The sequence below is a fragment of the Hermetia illucens genome, chromosome 5, assembly GCF_905115235.1.
Source record: "Hermetia illucens chromosome 5, iHerIll2.2.curated.20191125, whole genome shotgun sequence".
Taxonomy (NCBI): Eukaryota; Metazoa; Arthropoda; class Insecta; order Diptera; family Stratiomyidae; genus Hermetia; species Hermetia illucens.
In genome coordinates this window covers 87,564,336-87,587,865 of record NC_051853.1, presented here as the reverse complement: position 1 = coordinate 87,587,865, position 23,530 = coordinate 87,564,336, and the positions used below count along the sequence as shown (strand labels likewise).

Sequence of the window (23,530 nt, the reverse complement as noted above, 5' to 3'; positions counted from 1 at the left end):
TCAAAATATCTAACAGCCCCACATAGATACCATACTTATTATTGCGGATACTAAAAAAAGCCAGACGCTGTCTGGATCAGGCTGGCCGCATATTTCCAATCTCTGACTCACGTCCAAAATGCTTGGCGATTAATACTCTGTAATCAAATTCATCAACACTTCTTGGACACTGAGTTGGGAAATAAAATTGGACTTCAAATTAAAAAAAATGAATTTCAACAATTTTTCAACTAATAATTTAATAAAAACATGAAATTTGATACTTAAAACTAGACCTGAAACTCCAATTCCAATATTTCAGAAGTGCCTAATTTTTACACCAATTTCATTGACCTAAAATAAGCTGACATCTAAGCTCCTTTCGGGGAATTTCTTCCCGATTCGCTCTTAACGGAACAACAAAACCGCCTGCAAAGGTACTCTACGCTCCATACAATTAAAGTTATAACCATAAACATATTCAGGACATGGAAGACCCATATGTAAGAACGTGTGAACTCTCGAGTATATCGGATCACTGGACCCATGCTGAGAGTAAACATCCCTTGCAGGAACATGAAGAGGCCATAGCCAGTTGCAAACCTGCAAAATCAATCAATTTATGAGTGAAAGCTGATTAAAATTTTACAAAATCAATCTTGCATACCTCTCCTTTGGTAGATACTCGGCAAAAATTAAACCCACTGGAACATGCAGCCAAGTCTTGAGGAAGCCAATTGTTGCGGTAATGATTACCATACCCCAGAAGTCTTCGATGTAGAAAAATGCTAAAGACAAAGTTTATTTTATTTCCTTCATTCTTTCATTCATATTCAGACTTGGGATGCTATAATGATTGAAAAATTAAGATTAGGATTATGAGACAACGGCTTTGTTGTAAATTCGAGACAACTACTAACACCGCCTTTAATCCAAACACTTTAAATCTGACCGATCCTTAAGAACTCCTATTGATATAACCGAGGCAAATACTGTTTAATAGAATCCACATCACTTTTATGGAAATACGCACCTTATTTAACTCCCCCTAGGACACCACCTTGTCGTGGTGGGAGAGTCTGTAATAGTTCACTACACACAAGGTTGTCAAAACGTGAACATGGGAACTTCAGATTTGAACTCTCCAAGTGGATCATGAACAATCAAATCGCGGCCGAGGCGCGAATTTTGGAAACCTCACCAAATTCGTATGCGCTTACGGAGAAATCAGTGGAAGGCATAATTTCCAACTCAATGGATAATTTGTACTTAGTTCCTAAGGCGCAGCTACCCAGAGTGGAAAGTAGGCCAACTTTCACTTTGGGAAAAACTGGAAATCTGACTACCACCAGCCCGCAGAACTAGTGCCTAAATCTACTGCCTAAATCTACCCGTAAATGGAAGAGAGAAGGTCGACAGAAGAAAATTCAGCCACCAAGGATTACATGATGAATCCTGTCAGAACCTTCTACTTCACCCTTACCAGGGAAAGCGGAAGAAATATAATATTGGTATGTAAAAATAAAGCCACCATCGTAAACCTGGGAAGGCTCCAAGCCAAGGCACGGCGAAAGAAGGTGAAGCACCTCGGAAATGAGGACATGAAAGTGGCTGCATCACAGGTGCAGAAATGTCCAGAGAAAACGGACGCAAGGAAGCGGAATCTTCGGTGAAAGATGGGGACACACTGGTAACCCCTGTAAGAACCACACAGGACGCAGCAGCTTCTTGTTTGTAGTAGGTAACGCTTTATTGTACTCTGCACTAGACACTGTGCGGGGACTAGGAACGATATGTCGGGAGGTGCTTAAATCATCCAGAAAGATCTCAACAAAATTAGTCTCTCCCATAGGAATATGAACACCAAGGAAAGAGAGGACCGCATCTCCGAACGCTGCCATAGGAGTCTCCTCCAAGGATGGCCAAACGTCAGAGGGACAATTCACCATCCTCTGTAAATGCCTGTGGAAAAAAATGCTGGAGTCTGGAACGAAGCTAAAATTTAAAAATCAAGGTTTTCACGATGGGCTCGCCCATTTGGAGTCCACTGATAAGGTTTAAAGTGGCTGCGGCAGATAATCCCAGCTTTGAACTCCAGAGATTGTACCAAGTTGACTGTCATAAATGCTGTGCTGCGCAGGACACAACATATCGGATGTTGGATACCTGGCCCTCGAAGGAAGGCAGGAGACAACATCCGCCTTACCAGGTTAATAGCGGGAAAAATCCCAGTTGCTTCTGCTTACTTACCACATGATTCTTTGTGTGTTCCGTTAACCCAAAAAGTAATGAATCTGGTAGTCTATTCAAACTCAACTGGTCTCCGAACCGTAGATTGTGATACGAACACTCAACATATTTTTTGGGACAATAATAAATGCAAGCCCAGAGGACAAAAGCTTTTTGATTTCATCACTTCAGCTGGTGCCGTGATTGCAATCGTAGAAGAAGTGAAATAACTGACCTAGCAATCGACGCTTCAAAGAAGTGGGATTGATTACACACTGGCGGATGCGATGATAGATGAAATCTCACAGTCTGATCGCCGACACCTAGAATTCAGTTTGACTATAGCAAGCGAACAGTTGGGAAAACAAGGACAGAATCCTAGAAAAACAGACCGAATAAACCTCAATGAACTTCTTGGCAATAAATTGCAGTTCCCTAAGCGATTAAGGGCTTCGTTGGCGATAAAAAATTAATCGAAAAATCTGAATCGCATAGTTTTAAAGTACTAAGAAGAGGTTTGTCCTATTCCTCTAGGCAAACGCGATTAAATAGTTCCTCAGTGGAACAGCAAACTGCAAACCCTCGGGAAATCAGGCGACTTCTGATCTGTGCTTGTAAAAACAAAAGGATGAAGACTGGTTAAAATTGCGGAACTCCCAGCATCAACCTGAGAGGCTCGTTAAGTGCTCGGAACGAGACTCCTTTAGGGCGCACTTTAAGGCACTGAAAGGCGAATGAGAGACTTCAAGGGGATTAGTCAGGTTCATCCATAGAAAACTGGACGGTGCTTTCACGAACTGCTGTCTCGAATCAGTACATACTCTCTTGGAAGTACACCATCCGGGAGAACTGGTGGCAGAAGTGGAAGGTAGGAAGTTTACGGTTCCTGCAAACCCTTCAGCAAATAAATGTTGCAAGGGGAATTGGAATATTATTGATGCGGTTGTTACCAATGAAAAAGTGACAGCTACCACATTGAAAAGTTCGATGCACCTGGCGACTCCTAGAGCGACTCCTAAGATATATTTTTCCAGCACGCCTTACTTTGTGCTACGTGCCTACCTCACCAGAAGAATAAGGTAATCTTAATCCGAAAGCCTGGGAAAGATAACTACCCAAACCCCAAGAACTTCAGAGAGATCAGCTTAATATCGTTCTTGCTGAAATATTTAGAGAGAATGATTAATAATAATAATAATCGTTGGCACAACAATCCATATTGGATCAGGGCCTTGAAGTGTGTTAGAGCACTTCATTCAAGACCGTAACGGTACACTACAGTAGACTGTAGGAGACAATGTGGTCAGCATTGCGCTCGCCCGAGATTATTACCCTGATTTGACTCAGGTACTCATTCACAGCTGAGTCGACTGGTATCCGACGTCAAATCACGATACAAATCCCTCTGCCACCAGCGAGATTTGAACCGCGACCTTCCGTACGATAGCCTTGCGCTCTGACCACTCAGCTATCCGGACACACACAGAGAGAATGATTAAGCGTCACATTAGTGAGAAGGCGCTAACGCCACATCTGCTAAATGAAAACCAACATGCTTACCAACGCGGAAAGCCTAGTGAGTCTGCCCTTTATTCTTTGGTTTCAAAGATAGAATATGCAACTCTGGACGGTGAGTACAAGGTCTGTAAATTTTTAAGGAGTCTTTGATTGTGTGTCCTTCCAAAGACTTTGTAATGCGTAATGTCGATGAAACTTTCATTAAGTGGATCTATGCCATGCTAACACAGAGATTGCTGTGTGTTGAACAGCAGGAGCTACTCAAGCCTGCCCCCAAGGAGGTGTGATATTGTGGAGTATGTTGGTAGACTCGCTGCTATGCGAACTGCAAAATTTGCAAATACACGCCCAAACTTATGTGGCCGACGTAGCTAACTGTTGGATCTCAGGACGAGGTGTAAGAATATATTACGTGCCGTTGATTTGATTGACAGTTGGTGCCTCAGACAGAGATTTTCAGTAAATCCAAATAAAACCACAATGGTTTATTTAAAAAGCGGATCAACCTAGATGGTCTTTGCCTTCCCGACGAAGTAAAATATCTAGGAGTTATTCCAGATAAAAAGCTTCTCTGGAACAAACACGCAGAAATAAAGTTGAAACGGGATCTCACAACGTATGCGCTATACAGACGGACCATGGCTTCGACATGGGAACTTAGTCCTCACCTAGAGCAAACTGAGAAGTCCCAAAGGTAGGCATGGCGGGATATTGCGGTCTACTACACTAATGGCTCAAAAACAGAACCGTCTATCTTTGGAGCTGAAGCTGAAGGGTTTGCGATCTTGACTGCACTGAAGGTTTTAAGCCGTCCTTTGATGACCTCGAAAATCGTTCAGGAATGTTAAAACCTGAAAATACAGTGGAACTACTCTGTGTACCTGGCCATTCCCATTTGGGAGTCTCTCCTTTGAACTCCACACAAATTCATACTTTTCATTGTATGCGTGGTGAATAACAATCGCCATTACCTTTGTTATCAACGCGCTGGCCATGAACCTGCAGTGATATGTCAACCGGGATTACACACGGCCAGCGATCATCAAACTATCATCTTCCAAACGTGGCACAGAAATAACATGAAGTCACAAAATAGAATAGTCATGCATCATTAAAGTTGAACACTCCCCATCGATTGCTTGTTCTGAATTATGGTAAAATATAGTGAACACTTTTTTCGTAGACTATACTAGACTTCCCGCAATATATTTAAGCCCCGACTAAGTTCCTATAGTAGTGAATAAGGAAAGCCAGTCGTTCAAAATAAGACCCGAGGCCGGATTGAATCCCGAATATCGCCCTGAAAGTACCATTCAAGACAGCACCAGGTATCTTTTTGGCCATGCCTTAAAGAAGGTGAATGCCTCCGAGCGTACAAAGCTGAACGGAAGTTGGGTAAATTATTGGGTGGCTCACCCTCACGCAGACCGACATGTCTGATCAATAACAATGGGAGATTATTTAAACGAGTAATGTACAATAGAATGCTCCCTATCGCGGAAAGGGGCCTTTCTGACAAGTATGAACTTCACAATTCGAAATCACCTGTTGACGTAATCATTATGATGATGACTAGACTCATTTTACAGTAAAAGAAAACATATCTAGCTCAGTGGTATCGCTAAATAAAACGAATACGTTCAACTTGACAAAATAAAAGAAAATTATCGAAGTCCTTCTCGAACTACAAACCCAAAGTACATTCTTCGCATTTTCGTTAAATTTCTCCTGGGGGTAAGACGGTACCATAATTCAGAAGATGGACCGCAAATTTTCCCGACTTGCGTATGCGATAAAGCTCTGCCTTAGGTCCCTTAGTGTGGTTAATTACATATGATGAAGTATTACGGGTCTGCAACGTCTCCTTTTCCTAAGCTATGTTAGGAAAATAAGGTTCCTATGTTAGGAAAAGAAGACGTGGCAGACTCGGGCTCAAATGAAGCGATGGCGTAAAACAAGACCCCAAACAGCTCCTCGATATATAAGATTGGTGGACGCATGCGCAAAACCAGAATGTTCCGGCGTCCATTCAGTCGAGAGACCTGGGTCTCTTCGCGAAGTGAATGAGGGTTGTTGACACAAGGGCGGCGTAGAGAGATAAGCAAGTTACACTGATCGAGGGAGATCGGTCTCTACACGCTTAACACACACGGTACAAAAAGAACTCGCAAGAACCCTTCGGAAGAGGCACGATATCTCCGTTCTTCAAGCTGTTTAACAGTGCGGTGTCAAAAGCTGCGACATGTAACTAAACGCAGTAGACATTGTCATAAGCTTCGGTAAAGGGTTTCCATGATGCTATTAAAGAAGTCAAGTAATTTGATAACTAGCTGATGAAAGACAGGTAGACTTGATATCAATAACATTGCCGAAACAAAGGATTGTAAGTCTCCAAGTGGTAAGAAGTCACAGACTTTGAATCAACACGCGACTTTGAGAAGTTCGTGGCCGAAGCGCGGATTTCGGAGGCCTCACCAGACCAAAAAACGGGAGAGGAAGGCTTGGTAAAAGGAAACTTTAGCCACAAATGAGAAGGGATTATAAGCTTGCTTGTCAGAATCTTCTCCTTCGTCTCTACCAAGAAAAGCAGAAGAAAGGGAAGCTGGTTATATGGACACAACTGGTTTAATTCCGGTATGTCGAAACAGATGGATGCAGCCCTGGCATCGGACATGGAAGGCACTGCGTTTCTTTTAAATGAATTGCTACACCCCCATGTGGTGATATCCAGAGAATTCGGCCTCAAGAAAAGGGAACTTTCGGCGGAAGGTGAGGATAAACTGGTAACCCCGGTGCGATCAACACTGAATGCAGCATACGTTTTAATTGGTGTCGATTTTCATATTAAACTACACTCATGGTTACAGACATTAGTTAAATTAACCTGTAGCATGTCAAAGCCTTTCCCTATCTACTGGCGGCAAGGATAGCAAAGCTATGGAACTGTCCTTATATATTTCAGCTTCAAGAGCCATGGGTTTGCTTTAACAAAAGCCGTGGTATTGGATCAGTAAAGGGGAGCCTCCGTTCCGATGTCGAAATTGTTAGAGGAAACCATGCCTGACAATTCTGTTCCCAGAACCCTATTGGGGTCAACCTACAATACCAAATTAATGGTAAGAGGAGAAACGTCATAGTTGCCTTTACTTACTTACCTTACAATTCATTGTGTCCGCCGCCGAGGCAAGAACTAAGGGATTTGGTCGTATATGCAGAATCAAGCGGCCATGAACCTTCAGTATATTTGTTGGAACAGTAGCAAATGCAATCCTAAAGGAGAGAAGCTGTTTGATTCCATCACTTCAGCTGGTCTGTTGATCGCGAACGCAGGGTGCGCCCCTATTATTCTGACTATTGCAAGCGAACAGTCTATAATTTAAAGATGGAATCCTAAGAAAACGGTCCGATGAACTTCTTCGCGAAAAAGTGGAGGTCTCTAAGCGATTAAATTCTTCTTTGGCGATAAAGGATCAAACACTGAACCGCACAGTTTAAGACTGCTTAGAAGAGGCTTGTTCGGTTCGATGGTGGAACCAACAACTGCAAAGACTCAGGAAATCAACCAGACAACTTCTAAATCGTGCTTGCAAAAACAGTAAGGATGAAGACTAGTTTAACTTCCGAAGCTGTTGTAATGCGAATCGGAACACTCCGAGAGTGGTTGCTACCAAAAAAAATTATGAGGGCTGCTATACCATCATTTGAACACCTCATAGCACCTGGCATGGATGGCGTCTACCCAACAATGGTAAATGAAGGTATAGAGCACTTAAAGCAACTTCTAAGAAATATTTTTCGAGGATGTCTTGCTCTGGGCTACATGCCTTCCTCTTGGCAGAAGGTGAAGGAAGTCTTCATACCTAGGCCTGGGAAAGATAACTATAAAATCCAAGGAACTTCAGGCAAATTAACTCAACATCATCTTCGCTAAAATGTCTGGAGTGACTGGTTGAGCGTTACATTCGGGAGAAGGCGCTATGGTTGCAGCCACTAAATGAAAACCAATATGCTTATCAACGTGGAAAGTCCTGGGAGTCTGCATTTCACTCTTTGGTTTCAAAGGTAGAAGACGAAACTCTGAAAGGCAAGTACGCGATGGGAGTGCTCGTGGACATTGCAGGGGCGTTTGACTGTGCGCCTTTCCAAAAGCTCTGTGATGCCGCCAGAGAAAACGGTGTTAATGAAACTTTAATTAAGTGGATCTACGCTATGCTAAGGCAGAGATTGTTGTGTGCTGAAGTGGGTGTTGAATGATACCTAACAAGCGAAGCGGCGAAAGGCTGCCCTCAAGGAGGCGTGCTATTGCCGCTTCTGTGGAATATGCTGAGTAGAGGAACTACAAAATCTTCCAATACACATTCAAGCTTATGCGGATGACCTGGCTGTTGTTGGTCAAGATCTCGGAACGTGGTATAGAAATACACAGCGCGCCGTTGATTTCGTTGACAGTTGGTGTATCAGCATGGACTTTCAGTAAATCCGAATAAAGCTACAATGGTATTATTTACAAAAAGGAGGAAATAAATAGTCTTTGCTTTCCAGAGGTTAGGTCAAATCTTCAACTCTCCGAAGAAGCGAAATATCTGGGAGTTCCCCTAGACGAGAAGCTTCTTCGAAACAAACATGTAAAGATAAAGATGAAACGAACTCTCACAGCTTATGGGCTGTGTAGGCGGACCTTTGCCTCTACATGGGGACTTAGGTCTCAGGTAGTAATGTGGATATATGTTACTATCATTAGGCCGATGTTTGCTTATGCATGTGGTGGGTTAATAATAATAATCGTTGGCGCAACAATATAATTGGATCAGAGCCTTGGAGTGTGTTAAAGCACTTCATTCAAGACCGTAACGGTACACTACAGGATTACAATATCCTATAGAAGGCAATGTGGTCAGCATTGCGCTTGCCCGAGATTATTATCCTGATTTGACTCAGGTACTCATTCACAGCTGAGTCGACTGGTATCCAACGTCAAATCACGATACAAATTCCACTGCCCACAATTGAGATTTGAACCGCGACCTTCCGTGAGAAAGCCTTGCACTCTAACCACTCAGCTATCCGGTAGGCTAAGATGAAACTAAAAAGTTTTTGCTGTAAGCTAACCATACTGGAAAGAGTTGTGTGTGTATCAACGGTGTCATAAGCACGACATCCGGCGCAACTCTAAATGCATTACTCAATTTGGATTTGTTTATTCAGAGCATTGCAATGAGGGCAGATTAATTCGATTAGATCTATGGGCAAACAATGGACGTGGGGGCACAGAACATTGGAAGAGTTATTGGGAGAACTGAATCCAATTTTCGCAATGTCTTCTGCTTCTCAGAACCCCATCTGTTTGGTAGAAGATATGAAGTTATCTTGAAACGAAGAGAAAACTGGGATGAACCAGAAGAATGCGTGGCAGGATATGCTGACGTCTTCTACACCGATGGCTCAAAAACAAAACAGGGTTTTGTAGCAGGAGTCTACCTCTCGAACAAAAGCGAGAAGTGGGTTTTTTCCTTGGGACCGATCCTAACGGCGGTAACATGGACGATTGAGGAGAGGTTGAAGGGCAAGCGCATCGCAATCTGTAGCGATAGTCAAGCAGCATTGAGGGCGTTAAACAACCCTTTGATTACTTCAAAAATGTAGAAATCGATTGAACTCTGTTTCTAGATTCATGGAGAAATAGTGTGAGAAGTATTGCCCACCATAACTTGCTTTCCAGGATTTAAAAACAAACATTTGCAATTCACCATACAAACTTATCTAGGTTGCTTTGCAAAAACCCATAGCAATCTTCTGAGTATCAATATCAAGGGGAATGACCAAAAGGAGGACCTGAAACTCATCAAGATTTAATCCCATGGTAAACGCAGATGGCCGAATTGCAAGAGCGTTGTTACAATTTGTTCATCATTAGTTTAGAAAATAGTCAACTTAGGTAGAGGTACGTTACTTGATAAAGTTACTTACGTCATTAGAAACTCTACCACTATTTTATACTTACCAACCCGTGCCACTAAGCTTAAAATGACTGCCACGAAGAAACACAATTTTGGAGGAACTACAACGACTGCACTGACTGCTGTCAGTATACACCTTGCCACTAAATCAGCACCAGTTCCCACAGCGATTATTTGTGATACTTCCACCTAAAATAGGTTAGAATTATTGCAAGGGGTGAAAACACAGCGCTTTTATTATATATTGAAAGTACCTGGGTATAATCTATTTCGAATAAATATAACGGTTGAAAAGAGGAGAAGGAGAAATCTGCATAAAAGGTGAACACTATGCCAACGACCAGGTTAACATAAACCAGATCCTTGAGAAGTTTCAAATCCAGAAGATTTCCAATGAAAGTCCTGCGAAAAGAAGGCCAAATTATTAAGACATACGGATAAGAATATTTTTAGTTTACCATTTTTTAGATGGTTTCACTTCCGGTTCTAAGATTTCGCTTATAACTAACGATCCCGCCCAGTCAGCAACACTTACGAAACTGCCCCTTCTTGAAGGGTTAGCACTCGCTCTCAATGATGAAATCGTTTTGGTATAAGGTTTATCCTCGGGCGCAACCATCAAAGGTTTCATTTGCTCAACGTCTTCAGATTTGGACTTACCATTTGGTAACTCCTCTTGCCCCTGTTTCCTGTTTTTCCCCACCTTTTCTTCCTCAGTAATGGGAACCTTTTTCATATGCCATTCAACAGGATGCATTACTAGCATTCCAAGTACTGAATGAAAATTAATCGCAGTTAGAATGGCGAGACATCCCCGAAATCCGTAAACTTCTAGAAGATATTGTACTCCAAGAGGAGCTCCAACTTGACCTACTCCAATTAATATTTGGGTTGCGCTGGTTATAAATGCTCGCCGCTCAACAAAGTAATGATTGAACGTTGAGAATACGATGGGCAACATTACTCCAAGTGCCGCCCCTGCAATAAAAAATCTTTAGGGTTTCTTCTACAATAATCGAATGGTAAAACTAAAAAAATACCATGCAATATCGCCGCAACAAAAAGCGGCCAGGTTGAGTTTGCAAATATCTGAAAGGAGCTTCCAATGCAATACGCAATAGCCGCAACTACTCCTATGTTTCTCTTTGAAAATTTCTGGGTAAGTAGATTGGAGAAAAGTCCTAATAATGAGGAGGTTTAAATACTTAAATGTATTTCATAGCGAGGTGAAAACTTACCTGCAAAACTCATTGCACCAGACGAACTGCTACCCAGGATAGCGACAATGCTAGTCCCAACGCCAATTACTTTCAAAAAGTCGTTAAATATCAACGCGAAGCCATGCATTGCCCCAAACATGGATAGCTGAAATTAAACAAAAATATTGTAGCATACAAATTACAACAACTTTTCGAACTTTATTTTTTTGGCTGGCGACCCCATCTTTAGAGCAGAGGAAACCCTTCAGACGCTGTCTCACCTCGACGGTACGGAGCAACGTGACCGAAAGCGGTTATTGGGAGTTCGCTCAACGAAGCAACGTCGGCCCAGACCTTAGCAGGAATATGCTAACACAAAAAGTTTCTTGCTTCATTATTTGACCAGTCCTAAGTCAATCATAAAAAACGCTGGTGTTAAATCTATTGGTCTAGGCGTCTACCATCTGCCGTTCAGCCAATTAAGGCTATATTAGACAAGATTGATCAGGTCCCCACGGTACTTCTTCGTGACTGAATATCGCGCAAACTTCTTCTTATTTTTCTTCAGCCTTTGTCCCGTTCACAAGCGGAATCGGCTCGTCGTGATCGGTTTCGCCATTTGGGTCTATAGAAAGCCTGATATGGATGCAATCTCCAGGCTTTTAAATCCCCATCCAGCGTATCAAGCCACCATTGTTTAGGCCTTACTGAATATCGCGCAAGCAAGCAAGTCAGGAATACCAACATCATCGTTATCAGGGCTACAAGGGTACCAGCAAACTTAACATATCAATCGCCAAGTTTACTTCAAGAGCTATATGATGCTGATCCCGAAAATTGGATCGCTTAAAGATGTCATCGCCTTAGGCCCCGATCGCATTCGTTATCTTCGTCTGAAAGTGTTCACCCCAAGATTATATGCTGGCACCATTGAAAGTTCAACCCCTAAACCATCAAATGCTCGGAACTGTCAAACTGTACTTTGAGAAACGCCATTGGGAGTCTTTAACCACCGTCAACTGTACCGAACAATTTCGTTTCATCCTCATGATCACGTATCGGATATACGGCTCCCGCCAGCACTCCCAAACGAAACAAACATATCAAAAAGCAAAGTTTATGCCTTCGGTACCCAGTAGGACAAAAATTGCCACATACTAAATCCCCACCCTCAAACATCGCCGTTCCAATGAAGCATTAAGAATATATTTAAAGTAGTTCCTACATGTCCCAAGACGGGCACTGAAAGGGAAAGAAATTTTTAGACAAGCATCCTCCAAACTAGGAAACTTTATTGCTGCCGAAATCTCAACAGCGCCTCGGATGGGGGCTTACCTCGCGGCAACGATTATTAGTTGTCGAAAACAGTTTATGATTAGTTTCTCGAATGTACGCACGTGTCGACGACGGTATTCAGCGCCAGCAGAAAATTCGAGTTCTCTAACTTAAGTGAAACGTCCGGCGATATAAGCTGGCCATTTTAAGCCTAAACGAAGCACGATGGTGGGACTCTAGAAACCACACTTTCTCCTCTAACGACACCGTATTTTTGTGCTCCACAAAGTCTAAGCTTTGCATATCTGTGTATGAAACTCTCTTTTGAAATCGGCAGGACCAAGTAGAAGACTCTGTTTGTGATAACGCAAACAGAGCCTTCTACTCGGTCCTGCCAATTTAAAAACCAGATGCTTACACAAAAAAGTAAAACTCCGACTATACGAAACGTTAATAAAAGTCGTACAATGTTACAGATGGAAAACATGGATGCTAATATAAACTTCCGAAACACTAATCAATGATTTCAAGAGGAGGGTCTTGAAAAGAATAATAGGAGCTAATCGAGAGGATCAGTTTTGCGAATCAGATATAACCATGAGTTGCACCAAATTAATCAAACTTTGGAAGTTGCATCTATTCAATGTGTGGACGACACTCCGATACCTAGAGAGCAGAAGGACGAAAGCGCTGGACAGTGATACGCACTAACGGAAATTTCCGATCATGCTTGCTATGAGCAATTACACGTAGTTTAGGAGAGAATTTAAAAAGGTGACATTTTGTATGCCATGGAAAGCTCTGACAGTACCTTGCTCGGCCATGTGATAGCGTCTTGATAACCATAACAAAAGCGATGAAAGGTTTGTAAATTTCTCCAACGTTCACCACCTCGTCGTTGACGACATGCTGATCCAGCTGAGAGTCTGCCACATGAGCAGCTCAGTTGCCACTTACAACCATCGAACATATGTAGAATCAAATTGAGTATACCGCGATCAGCACTAGCTTATGTAGATAAATGCTGACATCAAACTCGAAAGGGACCATCATCTGAGAGCCGCTTACTTCAGAGTCATTACTTCTAACAAAGATAATGATCGTTAAGATCCCGAAGAACACCCGAGTGGTTTAATTCGAAGGGCAGAGAAATTTCCCGTGTTGACCTTCATGTACCGGCCACATAACACCATCCAGATCAATTTAAATCACCCCTCCACCAACTCCGCATCTTTCGGCAGCATTAATCCATCTGCAATGCTTTCAAGAAGCATTCCGAAGAAACTAGTGCTACTATCTCGGAGGATGTTGAAATTCAAAGCGGTGTGTATGTGCGTTTGTATTTTGGGTCGAGGAAAAGCTTTTTATAACCTCTGAGTTCTCAGATCAAGGTGGCGCATTATACTCGATTCCCCCATCTGAAGGAATATTCCGGATTCGTTAATTAGTGTTAGTTAGTTAGTGGATGTGCCCGTTGCAACTGGAGCAGCACCAAAGATCTGATGTCTGATGCGTCCACAGTAGGGGCATTTACATAGCCAACGCACACATTACAGGACGAACATGTTTTATATATTGTACAATTCCTATTCTGAATATATGTGCAGCTAGTGAATTATGGCCTGCCAGAATGCTCACAGTGCTTCTACAAGTCTTTTTGCTTTTCGACCGGATGAACTTTGAGACAGCGAATGCTACTGACACTGCTAACAATTGCTGGTTCCGGTCGGCACTCCACCAGGAGATTGAACCCTCTTTTGCTAAGGCCTCCAAGGTTTCATTTGCCTTCACACCACAATGACCAGGTACCCAAAGTTGTTCCACTATACTAAATGCAAAAATAATGTTCAAACGGTTTATGTATTCCTGAACCTCGTTACTGTTCTTGTAGCATATACTTCAATTTGAAAAACCGTTGCATATTGTCCAAAAGAAAAAACCCATTTCTCATTTTTATTCGAGAGTTAAACTCCTACTTCAGAACGCTCTTATGTTTTTAACCCATTGGGTTAGAAGATCTCCGTGTATCTCGCCCCACATTCCTCAAGGACTTCCCAGTTCTCTCTATGTTTTAGGGTAACTTCATATCTCCCACCAAACAAATCTATGGAGACCCGGGAATCAGAAGACATTTTAAGAACTGGATCCAGTTCTGTCAATAACTTTCCAATGATCTGTGCCCCCACATCCGTTGTTTCCCCATATATCTAAGCAAATTAGTCTATGAGCTACTCTCATTGCAGTCCTTTGAATAAATACATCCGGATATATTACTTCAAATAGAGTAATGCATTTAGAGCTGCGCTGGATGGCACCGATAATATCCAGACACAAATTTCTTCTCGTCATATATATTTTGTATTATCGCGACGTTCTTCATGCTGTTTTGGGAGGAGGAGGACGTGGGGTTCAATTGCCTGTCTTATGTCTTCATATATCTTCACGGCATCTTCCAGCACTCTCACAGAGCTGTAGTCAAATGTTTATTTATTCTTATTTTATTGATTTAAAGTAACCACCAGCAAACCAAGGTTCCTTGCAGTCTTTCTAATTATATTAGAACATTGAGAGTTTGATCAATTTTGGGGGGGACGCAGATGGTGGCAGTCAATTTGATGCAGCTCGAGGCGTTAACAACACCAAATCTATCTTCAAGGTTTTGTCCAAAATTTAAAAATGCAATGTTTTCAGCACTAACAGCACTAACATGAAGTTAAGCGTGTCCGACCCTAACGTTTACTCTGTATTATTGTATGTCTCTACATCGTATATAGAGCTTTTGTCGCAATCAACTATTTTATTATGATCCAGGGGCAAACTGATTTTCTGGATAAGGCCTTCAGCTTTCCCAACGTTTAATTATTGGATTCTGTATCAAGGCGCCCCAGAATGATTTCTCGTTCCTATTTCAGCGATAATTTGATCGGTAATGACTGGATATATAATTAGGAGGGGGAAGGTAATGAAATTCAGCCTCCTCTTCCTAGTGGAACTATGGTATTGTGATCCCGAAATTTACCTGTAGGTAATCGTGGATCGGGTTTCCAATTAACTCTAACCAAAGCCATAAAGCACGCCCTCATATCTCGCGTACTAATATCACACAGAATATTGACCCGCGAGTATCTGGTCCCTGCTAGGGGAATGGAAATCTTCCTGGGACACATCAAAGAACACTACGAAAATTTGATCGGCAAGTAACAGACTGGCTTTGGTACTGAACCTGCGCTGGTCATATCAATACTGAAAACTCAAACTGAAGCTCAACTCAAGTGCTCTGTCGACGCTTACATGCCACTGTGCTAGCTAGGCTACGTTATGTGACAAGGTCCTTTAAGACACTTCAGTCCCTCACGTGTCATTTTATTAGGTTTAACATGTCCTTAAACTGATACGTAGGCGCGCACGAGAACACAACGAATCGCATCCAAAATTGATGTTTTTTCAAGCTCAGATCTTGCAGGGGGACACACTTTGGGATTCCCTCTCTCTATTTTAACATTCTCAGGCCAAAAAAAAGGAGGACGCCCTCTTTTATTAGTATATGTAAGTTAGCATCATCCAAACTTTGCCAGGGAAGGGATGAACTTGTCAAATGGCATCGGAGACAGGGGCGTCATTGACGTGTCCTCGACTCGATGTGCGCTTATTTTTATAGCAAAAGCAGGCAAGTCTCTTGCATGCGGCTGTTTATAAGGCAGGCTATGGGCTGACTCCACTTAACTTAAAGGATCGATCTTTCAATCCTCTGATTGGGGTGGAGTCAAACCAAGAACGGATTGATGAGTGCAAGCTGAAAGCAATGCGCGGCAAACACGCCAGTTGTCTTTGGCAGTCGTTTTTCTGTGTTCTGAAGATCTCTTTGCTGTGGCGTAGGGACTCGCGTGTACCATTCAGGACGGCGTGGTCGCCATCCGAGCTTATAAAAAGCTCACAATGAAAGATCGGGTGGAGAACGACCAGTGCAGGATGTGTGGTTCGGCATTAGAAATGTTGGATCATCTCAGTTCTGGCTACGGCTATGGCACCGATGCAATGCACAAACAGGCATAATGCTGTATGATCAGCCCATGCTTGTATGCAAGATATTGAAGAATCACCTTGCATAGAAACATGGACTAATCACGGGAACATGCCCGGTTTACCGATATGAACGCACAATAAGCCTGATGTGCTGTTAGTTGACAAGACGGGTCGCTCCGCGTATATTATTGATGTTGCTGAACGCCATTATAGCAACATTAAACACAAATCCGTGGAGAAGAAATTGAACTATTAGTGACTGGCTCTCGTCTAGCTCCCATGATATTGTCAGGTTCAGGTATTATACCTAAATCCTTCACTGCTTCCCTAGATGTCCTGGGGCTTTCGCACAGTATGTTCAAACCATGCAGAAATACACCATTCTGCATACGTGTTCTGTATTGCGGGGAGCTCTCGGCGGATTCTCTCACTAACTTATCACCACTACTGCCTAAATGCTTGGCACTTAGTGCTAGTATTAGGTAAAACCTGGCATCTGCCGAATTTGTGACAACTCGGAAAAAAATAATAGATGCTGAGAAATGCCAAAAAACACAAATACTAACTAAAATACTTTATCTCGCTGAGAATAAATTGATTAAGTGGAAGCACTAGAACGAAATTACGACATAATGCTATTATATATTTTTGGGGGTCTCGATGATAGTAGAATATTCTTGTTGCCTCAGAATAAGTCCAAAAATAAAAATGAGAAGAACTGTGAATATATATATGTACATTTAAGGTAGCAGCGAGTGGCTTTCAGATTTGTTGATATCCTCGGCTGTAGACTTGTCACAGGGTTGCTAGTACACAGGACCTACTTTACCGGGTCTATCACTGGCCAGAAATACTTAAGTTAATACTAGCACTTGAACGAGGTTTTATCTGAGCTTTTTTGAATGTCTTACGTAGGGAGGAATTAATGATGAACAGGGCGCAACATTTCTTCATTTAAGGGGGTCATCCCGTGTGTCGGATCTGCGGAATCAAATTTTTTTCTGCATCAATTGTATCTAGAATATATGGGCAAAGTGATTTTTTGATATTCGGAGTCGTTCGGAAATTATAGTGTTAAACACGTGATAAGTCACATGCCAGATTTATGTCGATCCCCGTAATAAAGTTCGTATTTAGCGGTCCGAATGACGTTCGAATGACTTCGCTAAAGGACAAGAACTGAAACCCAGGCTGTACATGTGTTTCCTGAAGAAACCTAAGGTTTATGGACTAAGTAGAGCAGATTAATGGTCAGTTAAGGTTTTATGGCTAAAAATCATATTCTACTTTTTAGATGCGTTTTTCTTGAAATTGCATGTTGGAAATCGACTGCCACCATAGCCCAAAATCTATCCAACGAAATTCTTTGAGGGTCCGCAAACTAGGATAATTGCGATTCATTCAGTAGTTTTTTTTGTTCATTAAAGAAGCCTTCACAAAAAAAAGTTTAATAAAGCACCAAAAATTTAGTTTTCAGTATTTTTTAATAATCGTAGTTTGTGGACTGTAGTTAAGTCTGTACATTAAAATGCCTTCTACTTTTTTCCTTAAGATGATCGCAGCGCCCTCCAGCGTGGCAGCAGAAAAACACATTTTTTTGGAGATGGATATATAAATTGCTCTGTATTTCAATAACGAACTATAAGATTGGGTTGGAAAAATTACTATGCACGTTCAAGATATTAATAAATCTATGGTAAATTCGTATTTGTATCTTCATCCAGTTCTTCACTAAAAATTTCTAAAAAAAAGCCAAAACAAGTCGGGAAACCGGAAGCTGGACGCTTCAGGTATGAAAGGTTCTGTTTGCTTCTTCTGCGAGTATATGTATATGCATTTAGCATGTCTGACTACCCACTTTAGTGTGATAATTATATTCAGTTGCAGTAAATTTACACGGTAAAGTCAACTTTGGGCTACTGTAACTTTGTTACTAATGGTATGATTTTGATCAAACTTGGGGATAATATGTTTCAGATTATATTTTATACTACTACCAACTTTTATAACTCTGGGATAAACTTAAGGGGAGTTTCACTCAATTTCCCCAAAAATATGGTAGTATACTATTATTAACTTAATTTGACCAGATATCGATACGGAGAGTATTTTGAGGCCTGGGTACCGTATAGAGACAGCTTCATGAATTCTTTCAGATTTTTCGGTTGGGTAGTTTCTGAGAATCATCATCATCATCACCAACGGCGCAACAACCGGTATCCGATCTAGGCCTGCCTTAATAAGGAACTCCAGATATCCCGGTTTTGCGCCGAGGTCCACCAATTCGATATCCCTAAAAGCTGTCTGGCGTACTGACCCACGCCATCGCTCCATCTTAGGCAGGGTCTGCCTCGTCTTCTTTTTCTACCATAGATATTGCCCTTATAGACTTTCCGGGCGGGATCATCCTCATCCATACGGATTAAGTGACCCGCCCACCGTAACCTATTGAGCCGGATTTTATCCACAACCGGACGGTCATGGTATCGCTCATAGATTTCGTCATTGTGTAGGCTACGGAATCGTCCATCCTAATGTCGGGGGCCAAAAATTCTTCGGAGGATTCTTCTCTCGAACGCGGCCAAGAGTTCGTAATTTTTCTGAGAATGGGTCCATTAAAGAAATCGTCACTTTCCACCCCTCCCACTCCCCGCCTTTCTAACAAATCTCAAAACTTAGACGTGCTTCGAAAAGTACTAATCCTTTCATTTGATACCCCACATGACCATATTCGGCGAAAAAAATTTTACACCCCCCTTTTACATGTACGGGGACCCCCCTAAATCTCAACGTAGAAGGATATCACTCACTACGTGTCTGGGGGTCCACAATTCCCACCTTCTCACCAAATTTCGTGTCAATCGGTAAAGCCATTTCTAAGAAAAGTGCTTGTAACAGACAGACGGACAGACGGACGGACAGACAGACCTGTGAGGAGTGGCCAGATCTCCCATCAGGCGCGACCCCAGCTGGCGAATTGGGGCATACCTATTGATGTATGTAAATGTAAATATGACTGTGCATGGGCTAGTGTTTGCTCATCTCTGGTGCGTGGAGCAAAATGGCTATGGGAAGGATACCCAGAACATAAAACCACTATGGAAGACGAGAAAAGGAGTAAACTTACGGTGCAGGGGCTCGGAACCCCAGCACCAGCGGCTTTTGAGAGTGAGCAAGCGGGCTCCCGGTCGTCGATATCCCTCGACTGCAGTGCCTCGGTGGTGGACAACTTGGCCACCTTAGCATATAATGTTACAAGTGATTTGGATCTAGAGAAGGAAGTGTTCAAGCGAAGTACGACCTTACCGAGAACACCAGTAGCAAGAACAACCAAGAATGAACTGAAGACAGATCGTTGGACGACAAAAACCGTGACAACACCCACCACATATGTTCAAGATGCGCGACAGCAGGAGGTGCTCCAGGAACATGAAAAGGATCCTTTCAAAAGAAGCTCATCAACTTTGAGATCTCCACCAATGCTAAAGACGATGAAGGATAAAGCACAGGCAAGATCAATAACCGCCAAAAGTCGAGCAGCGTATAAAAGGAGTAACCCTGTTGGGGCTTATAGGGAGCGGAGTCTCGATCCGGAGGAATTACCCTTTATCCAGCTTGGGGCAAAAATAGTTGAGCTGTCGGAGTTCATCAAGGACAAGCACAACGTGCACCAAACCATAAAGAATATGGTGAGGGCTATTAGAGTCCTCTATAATAGATCGCAGATGAAGGAAAAGAATACTAAGGATACGCCGAACCCCGCTGTGCCAACAGTATCACAAGCGACCCAAATGACGTAACCGTACTACCACTGAATCAGGGCGAAATAAACGAGTACATGAAAAAGAGGGGGATCCTTTAAATAATCAGCAGGCGCCTAATAGAAAAAAAGACGAACAGGAAACTCTGAAAACCAGCACTAATAGCTCTGAAGGAGGAAAGCGTACAGCGAATGTAGAAAAGTCGACCAGCGTTGCGAAGCCCAAGACGAATGGAAACGATGGCTGGACTAAGGTTACGAACAAAAAAGCGAAAGGAAAACCAAAAGTGCGAACCCGGCCAGATGCGATTGTTATCTGCAGTAAGGGCAATCTGTCCTACGCGGAGATACTCAGAAAGGTCAAAGCGGATTCCGACCTAATAGATCTGAGCGGAAATGTAAATCGAATCCGAAGAACCCAGAAAGGGGATCTCATGTTCGAGCTAAAAAGATCCAACGTGGGCAAGACTGATGACTTTCGCACTCTGGTGAAGGACTCACTTGGGGAGGATGCCGCAGTGCGTGCCCAAAAACATGAGATCTACATACAATGTAAGGATCTCGATGAAATAACATCAAAAGCAGAAATTTGTACTGCTCTGAAGGAGCAATTCAAGTTGCGAGACCTTGCCGAGGAGTCTGTTGTGGGTTTACGAAAAGCCTATGGCGGTACCCAAACGGCCACAATACGAGTACCAGCGGAGACAGTGCTACACCCACAGCGATCACCAGGCAATCTTCTTTGAGGTATGTGTCGAGCCTCAGGGCAAAGAGCTATTATGCCCGAAACCGGAAAAGATTTCAGGCTGGTCTGCAAAATCTTTGGATGAGCAGACTTTCATAGAGGTGTGGTTAGATCAACCAGATAAAGCAGGCGCCTCTACGGAAAGAGCTGTCCATCTGGCTCAATGCATCGCCAAAGCATATGACGCGTCCATGCCTAGGAGGTGCGCATTCCCCCGTAGAAGACCAAACTACTGGTGGAATGATGAACTGACCGGCCTTCGATCGGCCTGCCACCGAGCCAGAAGAGCGGCTCAGAGGGTGGTAGGTAGAGTCGATCAAGGGCAGAAAGAGTGCGCCTACAAGGCAGCGCGCAAAACCCTCAAGCTCGCCATCCAGCGAAGCAAAAGGAAATGCTTTAAGGAGCTCTGCTCAGAAGCTGACGTAAACCCGAGGGGGAGAGCTTATGGAATCGTGATGGGACGATTCAGAGACCGTTCATCTCCGCAGATCACGTGTCCCACCCTCTTGCTGAAAATCATTATTATTATTATTATTCCCCCAGCAAGAGGAGAGCACCAACACATTGCAACCACCTCTGAATGTGACGGCAATCCCGCCAGTCACCAGAGACGAGCTACTGGAGATCTGCCGTAGAATAGGAGACAATAAAGCGCCGGGCCTGGACGGAGTACCGAATAAGGCCCTTAAGCTTGCCGTGAAATCCAGGCCGGACATGTTCGAAGCGTGCATGTTCGAAGTAATATTTCCAGCGGCATGGAAGCGACAGAAGTTGGTACTTCTGCCTAAGCCTGGTAAACCCCCAGGTGAACCATCGTCATACCGACCCATATGTCTTTTGGACACGGTGAGGAAAATGTTAGAGCGGGTAATCTATAATAGATTACTCCCGGTTGTTGAGAGAAATGGCGGCCTTTCAAATCAGCAGTATGGGTTCCGAAAAGCTAGATCAACCATTGATGCCATCAAATTGGTTACTGGCTTGGCCGAACATGCAATCCACGGAAAGGGTAGTACCAGCAAATATTGCGTGGTAGTAACCCTGGACGTGAAAAGTGCATTCAATTCGGCTAATTGGAATCCAATACGCAAATCCCTAGCGAAGGTTGGTATTCCCGCCTATCTCGCTGCTATCGTCGATAGTTACTTAACTGAAAAGAGGTTCTGGTATGACACTAATGACGGACCGCAGGAGTACGTTGTTTCCGCGGGTGTCCCACAGGACTCTGTATTGGGCCCACTATTGTGGAACATCATGTACAACGATGTACTTAATATTCCCCTTCCGGAGGAAGCCACAGTGGTGGGTTACGCTGACGACATAGCACTGGTTATTGTCGCAAAGCATCTCGAAGATGCTGAGTTATACTCCAGCGAGGCAATCAGTGCTGTCAAATCCTGGTTAGAGAGCTCTGGTCTAACGCTTGCGGAGGAAAAACCAGAAGCGGTCCTCATCACAAAGCGCCGGAAGAGAAATTACGCCTGTGCTAGAATCGGGAATCATATCATCACTTCCAAGCCCACCATCAAATACTTGGGGGTGGTGATAGACAGCTCAGCTATAGGCAACACGCCCTGGGGAGGATGATGCCGAACGTGGGCGGGCCACGGCATACCTCTAGGTTACTTATAGACAGGATCGTCACCTCAATCATGCTCTATGCGACCCCCGTTTGAAGCGAGGCGTTGCGCATGTCAGTTAATACTAGCAAACTGAATGCAGTCTACAAGAGGACAGCTCTGAGGGCATGCTCTGCCTTCAGGACTGTCTCGGATGATGCAACATTCGTCATCTCTGGAATGATGCCGATTGACATCTTGGCAGATAAGATGGCGAATTTATACCATGCAAAACCAATCTCTCCCTTATTGCAGACGAAGAACGCTGAGAGGGAGTGATCCATAAATAGATTTCAAGAGCAGTGGGAACGCTCGGGAAAGGGTCGGTGAAGTCACAGGCTCATTCCTGCCATCAAGGAATGGTCGGAGAGACGACACGGTGAGATTAAATATAATCTCACCCAGTTTCTCACGGGACATGGAAGATATCTCCAATACCTTCACAGGTTTAAATTGGAGACCTCGCCCGACTGTCCAAATTGTGATGGAGTCCCAGAGGACCCAGAGCATGTATTCTTCCACTGTCCGAGATTTGTGGAAGAGAGAAGAAATCTAGAGGAGACTCTAGGAGAGGTGCTGGTACCAGAAAATCTGGTGCCGAAAATGCTAGCACATCAAGAGAATTGGGATGCGGTTAACTCCATGATCGCATCTATTCAAGATAAATTGCGAAAAGCAGAGGAAAGGAGAAAAGCGCGGTCACGTGCGCCGCGTGTAGAAGAAATGGGATTAAGCTAGAGTGATCTGACTCCGCCCCGTGATGTAATACCTTATGGTGGTTCCGCGGGGCAGGGAGGGAGTCGGGGGTGGTTTTAGTGGGTAAAAATCCCACACGCTGGTATGTCCAGACCAGTGTCTTTTGATGATTTCCACCTCCTAAAAAAAAAAACAAGTCGGGAAACCGGAAGCTAGACGCTTCAGGTATAAAAGGTTTTGTGTATTTCTTTTATAAAGAGATTTGGGTGTGCATTAGTCCCATTAGCACGTAGCACGTAAAATATGCATATATTATGTGAAAATAGCAACTTTCAAGTGATATTGACATTCATAGTCTTGAATTTGCAGAGGAGCGACAGATTTGACCTAGTATAACTTTGTTAGTAATAATGCAATTTTCACCAAATTTGGCAGGATCATGATCTATACTGTAGCCTACATTGCTGCAAAATTTTGTGATTCTAGGGTGAACTTAAGGGGGTTTTCCTGTCAATTACAAAAAATTATAA

At 43.2% G+C, this 23,530-nt stretch overlaps 1 protein-coding gene across 1 annotated transcript in view; it reads right to left on the bottom strand.

Moving 5' to 3' along the window:
• Positions 1-263: 263 nt before the first annotated feature.
• The window catches only part of LOC119658157, a 71,035-nt gene continuing 47,768 nt past the window's right edge, over positions 264-23,530 (bottom strand). Inside the window, exons 10-16 of the mRNA XM_038065425.1 lie at positions 10,922-11,048; positions 10,724-10,864; positions 10,142-10,661; positions 9,938-10,085; positions 9,728-9,872; positions 647-767; positions 264-582 (exon numbers count right to left, since the gene is read on the bottom strand). Of these exons, the coding sequence (XP_037921353.1) occupies positions 351-582; positions 647-767; positions 9,728-9,872; positions 9,938-10,085; positions 10,142-10,661; positions 10,724-10,864; positions 10,922-11,048 (1,434 nt within the window). The 3' untranslated portion in view covers positions 264-350. The remainder of the gene's footprint in view (positions 583-646; positions 768-9,727; positions 9,873-9,937; positions 10,086-10,141; positions 10,662-10,723; positions 10,865-10,921; positions 11,049-23,530) is intronic.